Consider the following 9,061-nt stretch of genomic DNA (forward strand, 5'->3'; position numbering starts at 1 on the left):
CAGGTGTATTTTCACAAACTTCAGAAATACGTTGATTAAAAATAATAATGAAATAAGTCTAAATATTTGTATGTGGTCTGAAACCTTTGTTTTACACCACATTTCCATTTGTTGTGGTTCTAATCTCACCAAAATATCTTTAGTTTCCTCCAATGGATAAATATGATTTATCCGAGTCATGTGATCACCTCCCTTACACTCAGAGCGGGAACATTTTCAAAAAAATCATTTTTCTTCCACAGTTATATAATTCCAACAGGTCAATTTTAAATAAAATATATAGTTAATAAGATACTACCTGTTCCAGAACAAATTTAAATAAATAACAGGAATTAATGAGATTTATTTTCAAAAATTGTCAAACTAAACACAGAATTTCCTGTAAGAAAAGTAGGACTAGTCAGAAAAATCTCGCAAAATTTGTTTTATTTTGTACAAAAACAATCGTTACGGACATCTGACAACAGCTGCGTTGTAAAAAAATAATGTGCTGGAATAAAGGGGGCGTGGCCTGTCAGAAGACAGGCGTGAGGGCCTCAAAGAGCCGATGGATGGCGACTTCAATCATTTCCCTCAGAGGCTCGTCGTCCGGACACGTCACCGCCTGCATGGTCAAATTCAGTTGTTACAAAAATGCTACATCAAATATGACTAAAAAGAAATTTGACAACAAAATGTATCGCCTTCAAATTGGGTCTCTGTCTTTTTAAAAACTCTGACTCTTTCTGAAACTCCGCCTTCAGGAAGTCGTTCCAACATGGCTCCTCTATTAACCCTTTAAGTTTTTACCAGCGTTGCTCTGAGCAGCAGAGCAACGCTGCTCCTATAACGAGCTCAGCGGTTCCACCAGCTGTTTGCTAATTGCTGCTGGCTAGTCTGAAGGAGCTGAGAGGGGAAGGAGCTGTGTCCTCGAAGATGGAGCTAGGTTGCCATGGAGATTAAAACATTTCTCAAACATGCATGAAAGAATCAAGGCAACACTGCAGAAATAACATAACATGATGTAAAGCTCAAAAAAGTAGATTTTATATAATAATATTGACTTTTAAAGTTTAGAATTTTTTTTTAATGTATTGACTGTATATGTTAACCAGGAGAAGTATTAAAAAGCAGATGTATTTATTGGTACTTATGGCATTCCGTACTTTTATTCCTTTTGTATATTTTACATGATACTGCCCCTTTAAGGAAACAGAAATCTTCTCAGCCTGAAGAGGGCGCTGCTGTATTGAAACATTGACTTTTTTTGTACTCACTCTCGTCTCCGGATCGATTGTTGCCGTGGCGCCGTCCACCGTCACAAACAAATTCCTGCTGTCTTTGAAATTCACGCAGTCGTCCCCGAACATGTCACTGCAACACAAAGCGCTCAGGTTGCTGCTCCAGTTGTCAGGCTTTTATTTTGAAAACAGCGGTTTGTGTGCCGCGTGGACTCACTGCATCATGAGCTCCAGACGCTCCACAAACACCTCCATGTCGAAGGTCTCCTTCCTGCTGTCCAGGACTGAAAAACAAGCAAACAAAGGTTAGAGGCTCCAGCCGAGTCCCAGAGCGCCCCCTGCAGGCGGTCGTGTTGCATTTACTGACACTTCTGGGCGTTGGGATTGGACTGGACCTCCAGAACCACAGTGGCAACGGCGTCTGCGTACATGTCGTTGAGCGGGTTGGCGACCCACTGAGGAGGAAACGGAGACGTTTGACATAAACAACCAGCTGCACTGTCAGAGAAAAACCTTTAAATAAGGAAATGTATAAAATAATAATTCAACTTCATATTACATTAGTTAGAGAAATATTACAAATACTATGCTAATTTGAAACCAACATAAAAATAGTGTTTTTAATTTAAATATTTGTTCACTGACGGTTTGTGTTTTTTCATGTAAGCAAGTTAGCATGAAGATAAAACTAAATTAGTTGATTTAATACACAGAAAAAAATTCAAATAAATGTTTCAAATTCATATTTTACACATTATTTATATTTAGAATTTTCTATATACATGAACAATTGTTCAACAATTTCCTGTATTTCCTTACCAGACTTTATTATTATTATTATTTTTTTTTTTTAAATGTAAGTGAAGTATATGTTAATCGAAGGTAAATAATAAAAAGCAAATGTATTTTTGTGCTCTGAAATTGATTGCCATTTTTGGCTCTTCTGGCATTCCATATTTTTATTGCTTTTATATATTTTGACTTTGAAGATATCATTGTGTAAAGTGATACCCAAAACTATAACATATTTTCTTTTTTTTCATCAAAATTGCAATCTTAGGTTTTATATTACCAAGTATGTTTTATTAAAATTTAAGCCTTTAAATCACAAAGACCAGAAATACAAAATATGTACTATTTGTCACAAAATTAGCCATGATATGATGCAACTTATAAATAAAGATTTAAAGTAAGAGAGAATAGACTGACCTCCAGCAGCACCATGCCGGCTTCATGGACCAGCGTGATGCTTTCAAAGATCTTCACTGTGATTTTCTCCGTCTTCTCCATCTGCTGCACGTCGCCTGCACAGAAAACACCAAAACAGCGCAGGTGAGACTTGGCCTCCTCAGGTAGAGTAAAGCAGGTTTAAAACATGGACAACATGTTTGTCAGTCAGAAAAGAATCAGAGTAATTCCCTAAAAGAGGCTAGCATAAAGAGTCTGGAAATAAAAACTCAGGTGAGTTTCTGTTTTTGGTTTACCTGCCAGGTTTCTCAGCTGGCTCACCAGCAGGGAGATGGGTCCGGTGAACGGGATGGCCTGAGTCTGGGTCACCATGCCAACGGACAGATCCGTGTAGTCTGGACAGAGAGGGAAGCAAGCAACATGAACACACCACGGCGCGATGCATTCAGGGACACAGAACCGCAGGAAAAACTAAAACCGAAGGAACAGAAACTACTACTTACATCTTAAAACCAGCTGTTTGTAAGTTTGCATTTAAGTTCTCAAAAGTTAAAGTTTGTTCAGTATTGTGGCAGTTCAAAGTCAAGAAGAACTAGTTCAAAGTTCAGTTCACTAAAGGTTAACAGTAACTAACCACCAACTACAAAGCCTGAAAAAGACTAACACTAAATAAATAAAACAATGCTTAGCCTGGTGGGGATGAAAGGAAAGCCTGGTGGCCCGCCAGGCTGATGGTCCACCAGATGAAACCCCGCCCACATCTCACTACTGTTGATGTGAGGAGCGGCCATTTTGAAAAGTAAAACCAGCCGTACAAAATGTAACGAGTTGGAGATGCTCTTAATTTTCCAGTAGGAAATCTGACTTCGTAGGGCGTTCCTGTTGATTTTTCCAACTGGGAAGTCTGAAATCCCAGTTTTGAGTGCAACTTGCTTGCAGCATCAGCTCTGTGATTGGACTGGACAGTTACGTACTGGAGAGGTCAGCTGGGGTCATGATGTGGTAGTTAAAGTTCCTCTTGACCAGGATCCCGGAGACCCTCTGGTCCTGAGCGCACTTCTTGTCTGCGAGCGCACCCATCACCTGCAGCAGGGCATGCTGGGAGTTAAAACGCCGTCGGATTACATTGCGTATTTGCGAAGACACTGAGACGAACCTTCGCCAGCTTCTCTCCTCTGAAGGTGAGAGTTACGGCCTCGGTGTTCCTCGGGTTGTGGACCTCGATGTGGACCTCGTCGTTGTCTTCATACTCCCGGATCAGAGCCGCCTTCAGTCGGGCCATCTCGTTCTGCTCTCCATGGACCAGAATCTGCAGGACCAAACGAAGACCAATCAGCTTTTTCATCTGGACTCAGATCTGGACGGAGCGCGGAGCCCGGATTACCACGTGGGGAGGTTTGAGAGCTCTGATGAACTCGCTGGTCTGCTGGTAGTCGGTGTGAGCCGAGAAGGAGATGTAGTCCACAGACATCTTCAGAGGAAGCTTCTGACCCGACATGGTGGTGATCTCCTCAGGTTCAGTCATGATGTGCTGCGACACAACAGCCCTTTATCAGACATGACAACACATATCTACCACAAGAAGGAGCTTTTGCACCACCAGCTTCTGGTTTTGCCAAACCTTTGAGCTGATTAGGCGTCTAATTTAGTGAGCCGGTGTGAAGTCAGTGCGCCATTACAACCAGAGAGTTTTATCTGAGCTCTAATGTGGGTTAAAAACAGCACAACTGAATCTCAGCAGACAAAAGGCTGCTAACCTCTACTAACTGATATTAGCAGGCCAATTTTTAGAGTTGCGCTTTAGCTGGCTTTGAAAGTGAACTGTGTATGGCTCTAGCTTCCACTAAGTACTATCTTTGCTTTAGCATTAGTGGAACTAATATTTATTAGTGCTCTGGGTTGGCGCAGCTAGCTTTTCAGTCCTATTAAAATCAAAATCTTTGATCAGGGTCACCTTGGCCAGCGTTCCCTCCACGCAGTACCCGGCGATGATGACGCCGTTCCTCTTGTCGGTGCACCAGCTCTCAAACAGCTCTCTGGAGAGTCCGCTCTGCATCATACCAGGCGACGCCATCACCACGCTGGGGCCGATGTCGTCAAAATGATCCATGCTCTGAAAACAAAAAACACAAACACAGTCAGTGATTGGTCGAGCCACAGCTGGATGCCGTACGGAGCGCGCTCAGTGACCTTCAGGTTGCTGATGTGCTTGAAGACGAAGGGGTTGTTGACGTTGATGGCCTTGCGGATCTTGTCGTTCATGGCGTTGATGTAGGTCTGGTAGACGGCCATGCACTTCCTGGCCAGAGACGAGGCGTAGTAGATGGGAATGTCGTGGAGCTCCGGGTGGTTCTGCCAGTACTCGTCTGGGTCAGAAGTAGATCCATATCAATCAGACTTACAGAACCGCCGTAGGGTAAGAGGATGCAATGGAGCTGGACTCACCCAGGATGAGCAGCAGCTCCTGGGCTCGTCCCAAGGCGAACACGGGGATCAGGCAGCGGCCCTCGCGGTTCACGATGTCGTGCACCGTGTTGCAGAAGCGAGCCTCTCGCTCCTCCCGTTTCTCATGGATGTGGGTTCCGTACGTCGACTCCTGTCGCACAAAAACATGTCAGCGCATCTCAAATGTTCTGGTACACTTTTGTGATACCTCTAGATCACAGGCGTCAAACTCCAGTCCTCCAGTCACTGTCCTGCAGTTATTAGATGTGCCACAGGTACAAAACTCTGGAATGAAATGGCTTAATTATCTCCTTCCTGTGTAGATCAGTTCTCCAGAGCCTTAATGACCTAATTATTCTATTCAGATGTTGCAGCAGAGGCTCATCTAAAAGTTGCAGGACAGCGGCCCTTGAGGACTGGAGTTTGAGACCCCTGCTCTAGATATTCTCAGGAAGGTTAGTCACTGAAACTACCTAGAGCCTCACCTGAATCTGTTTCTTTACAAACAGCCTCATTCTCCTGGCTTCTCAGCTTGGACCTTCAACGTTTATTCGTTTTATTCTGTTTTAGCATTAGCTTCCACTAAGTGCTAGTTGCTATAGTGCTTTAGCGTTAGCTTCCATCAAATACCATGTTGGTATAATACCTTAGAGTTAGCAAAGCTCTAAAACCAAATGGAAAGTATTTATAACTCGGAGGAAGTTAGGAAAAATCCACAGATATTTAATAACAGAAGACTGACTTCAGTGTGTCTGAATTAACATCATTTATGTAAAGCATAGTGGGTCAAAACTCCTCCACTAAAGACTCATTACTAGCTATAATGAAGACAAAATATAAGTTATCATTAACAGAGCTTTGGGCTACAGTCAACACTAGGGGGCACTGTAGTGTGGCACAGATTAAGTAAAACAGCTTTAACAGAAGCTTCAAAATGGTTTTAAACAGTTTGAATTGGTGACGGGTTACAAGGAGCTGCTTCAGTCTGGTGACTCACTGTGATGAGAATATCTGGCTTCACGCTGGGGATCTCCGCCGCCATCAGGTGTCTGTCCTCCTGCCGGGAGAAATCCCCGGTGTACAGCAGCTGCACAAAAACACAAACACTTAGAGAAGGAAAAGCTCTGCTCCTATTAGTCAGAGTGCTTCATATTCACTCCAACTTCTAATATTTTTATAGACGGACCTTGACGCCGGCGATCTCAATCATGAACATGGCGGCGCCCAGAACGTGGCCGGCGTGGTAACACCAGAACTTGATGCCCGCCACTTCTTTCACCTCATGGAAGTTGATGGTTTCGATCTTCTCCATGCTGTCCTCCAGGTCCGTCTCGGTGTACAGCATGTCGTCCGCCGAGATGTTGCTGAGACAGAGGGAAAAAAATCTGATCATTTCCAACGATCAAAGGATGCAGTTTCTGTTTTAAGGGTTATTTTGATCAGATCAGAAGACCTCCAGCTTATCATCCACCAAGACCTTTTCTTCCATTTCATGCTAAATTTCCATTAGAAGAACCAGAATTCACTTTACTGACCAAGTTTGTCTACATGAACAGAGGTGGTCCTAGCAGTAACGGTGCCCTGGGCATGACTCTACTTTTGTCCCCCCAAACAATTAAAATGCAAGAAATTAGCTTTTTTTCCCCCCCAACAGAAAGCAGGTAAACTAGTCCTGAGTTTCTCAAACTTTTCAGTCTGACCTCACCAAAGATATGATTAAATATGGAGTGAAATAATTATACATATTTTCAAGTGAATTTATTTTCTAAAAAATATTTATTAATTTTATCATTTTAAAATTATATTTAATTTTTTTAAACATTTAACTTTATATTTATTTATTTCAAGATATTCTTATATATGTTAGCTCCTGAACTCACCTGACTTTGACGTAGTCAGACAGTAGCCAGCGGTAGATGGCCTTGGTGGCGTGCGTCATGAAAGTACGGCCCTTAAAGCTGGTCTTCTGCAGGAACCAGGGAAGCGCTCCACAGTGGTCCAAGTGGAAGCTGAAAGAGGACAGAGCTGTAGCACCGAGCGATCTGGCCAATCTACCATCCACATCACCGCTAGTGCAGGTCTGCAGAGTTTTGATGCTGGTTTCCTGAACTCACTGGCTGATGAGCAGCAGGTCGATCTCAGCCGGGTCGATCAGGTCGATGTAGGGCAGAGCATCCATCCCCTCCAGACCAGGATGGATCCCACAGTCCAGCTGGAGGTAAACAGATGTTTTACAATCTGGGGTTTTCACTTTGTCCGGGAAATAACAAGAAAAACAGAGTTACCATGATTTTTCTGCCTTTGAACTCCAGGATGATGCAGGACCGTCCAACTTCCTGACCGGCTCCTCTGCACACAAACGCACCATGAAGCCATAACTTTCATCCAGATTACATACAGTATATCGCTTTAAAAAAAAATCTGACTTTATAGTCTTCAGTTTGAATTACATACAATCAAAGAATGGTATTAAACAAGTTAGAGTTAAACTGGGGGCTGGAGGATGATTTCAAAGTATTATGAAAACAGGACTAATCTGTGTGTTAAGACTACTAAAAATATAATCAACAAACTTTTACTTGTCACCGAATTGAGAAGATTATTCTTATTATTATTTATAAAATCAGTACATGATGTGTTTGGGGACATATATGCGATAAAATCCTAAAAGTTGTGTTTTGTGAATGGAGTTTGGTGTACGAGTAGCGGACTCGTGGATAAAAATGTCCGATTTAAACTCACAGCGGGCGGATCAGCAGCTGGTCGCTCTCCTCCGCAGGAACCGTCGCGTCCGCTTTACGCTTAGCCGCCATGTTTACTGTAATAAACTAAACAAGACGTTTAACAAACAAATTCATCACTCCGCTACTTTCACCACAACTTCAGCACGGTGACACTTCCGGTCCCTTCTCAAATCAGTCCGGTTAGTACAACTTCTAGCTTCTCCAGTTCCACAAATAAAGTCCGACCGTAGATTTGTTTTTGTTGTTGTATTCTTGATCTGTGACACTTTATGACTACTAAACCTTAACATTCCTGCAATCTTACCTAAAATACTTAATAAACTCTATTTAAAAAGGACACTATGCAACTCAAACGTAATCGTTTGATGCGCCGTGTTAACAGCATTTAAGTTAATTCGCGTCTGCAGTCTCTTTAGAAACCATTTCAAAATTAAAATGAAAGCTGTTCAGTAGAACCACGTTTGAGGTATTTCACAAAACACTGAAGTGTCCCCAATAACAGACAGAATCTGATTATGTGTTATTGCCAATATAACCTTCAACAAACTTTTTATGTCCACACATTTATTTTCTAAAAATATATGCTTTAAAAGTGACTTTAGCATACAATTGTGGACTGGAAAACACAACAGTTGTCTGAAGTTTTATCTTTCCCCACACCAAAATTGACAGTAAAAAACCAAGACATGAGAATTATACACAGGTTCTGTCAAAGGAAAGGTGCAGGAAGGCCAAAAGCGAGGCACTTAGAAACACACACACAGAAATAATTGTTCAATCATACTTACAAAAAATGTTCGGAAACATTAGGAAAAATCTATTTTATTGATATATACCTATATCAATAAAATTATTGATATATATATACCTATATCAATAAAATAAGTGAAAAACTGAAAATTATAGCCTGTTTACTTGAGGACAGTGTATTATGTAACTGTAGTAATCCAAAATCTGTGGCAAAAATCAGTTTATGCAAGGAAGTTTGAAGTAAAACAAAAAGAAAATAAATACTTCAATAAAAAAAATGCACATTTGTTGTACTGCAATCAAGTTATGACAATATCTGAAAGTCAAGTTTTGGCAGGTTTTACGCAAAGACAAATTTATTTGACTTCTACCATTCGAGTAATGACCCAAATCCATAGATTTTAAAACAAAATTCAGATAGATGCTTGGTGTTTAAAAAAAGAAATGGGTCATTTTTTAAAAAGGTTTATAAAGCAGTAGAAAAGAATCAGAAATTAAACACCAACTTTACTTTAGTTCCGAGTAAAAATGTCTCTAACTTACTTTGACAGAAATTGTTCTTTCGAGTTTGATTTGCCAAACTAAACAGATTCAGTTTTGTGCTCATCTGAGTTTGACTCATGTTTGCTCCACTAACGGCTCTTTGGGAAAATCAAAATGTGTTTTCATGAGAAGGAAATTCACCAACAGTGTAGCAGAATATTATCTAGTAAA

At 41.2% G+C, this 9,061-nt stretch overlaps 1 protein-coding gene across 1 annotated transcript; it reads right to left on the reverse strand.

Moving 5' to 3' along the window:
- Positions 1-405: 405 nt before the first annotated feature.
- Positions 406-7,774, reverse strand: cpsf3 (cleavage and polyadenylation specific factor 3). Its single transcript, XM_032585490.1, has 18 exons — positions 7,596-7,774; positions 7,139-7,202; positions 6,968-7,065; positions 6,734-6,862; positions 6,040-6,217; positions 5,851-5,940; positions 4,854-5,004; positions 4,599-4,774; positions 4,363-4,521; positions 3,793-3,939; positions 3,565-3,717; positions 3,383-3,491; positions 2,705-2,803; positions 2,430-2,524; positions 1,588-1,675; positions 1,438-1,504; positions 1,257-1,353; positions 406-604 (listed from the first exon to the last, which is right to left on the reverse strand). Exons 1-18 carry the CDS (start codon positions 7,664-7,666, stop codon positions 515-517), a joined length of 2,061 nt encoding a protein of 686 aa, XP_032441381.1. The 5' UTR covers positions 7,667-7,774; the 3' UTR covers positions 406-514.
- Between the last annotated feature and the right edge of the window lie 1,287 nt (positions 7,775-9,061).

Source organism: Xiphophorus hellerii, chromosome 15, assembly GCF_003331165.1.
Source record: "Xiphophorus hellerii strain 12219 chromosome 15, Xiphophorus_hellerii-4.1, whole genome shotgun sequence".
Taxonomy (NCBI): domain Eukaryota; kingdom Metazoa; phylum Chordata; class Actinopteri; order Cyprinodontiformes; family Poeciliidae; genus Xiphophorus; species Xiphophorus hellerii.

Coding starts and splice junctions, on each gene's coding strand:
- cpsf3 (XM_032585490.1), bottom strand. CDS start 7,666: ATGGCGGCTAAGCGTAAAGCGGACGCGACGGTTCCTGCGGAGGAGAGC. Junction 2,525..2,704: donor CCAGCTGAGAAACCTGGCAG/GTAAACCAAAAA, acceptor TTTTCTGTGCAG/GCGACGTGCAGCAGATGGAG. Junction 605..1,256: donor CAATCGATCCGGAGACGAGA/GTGAGTACAAAA, acceptor TTGACCATGCAG/GCGGTGACGTGTCCGGACGA.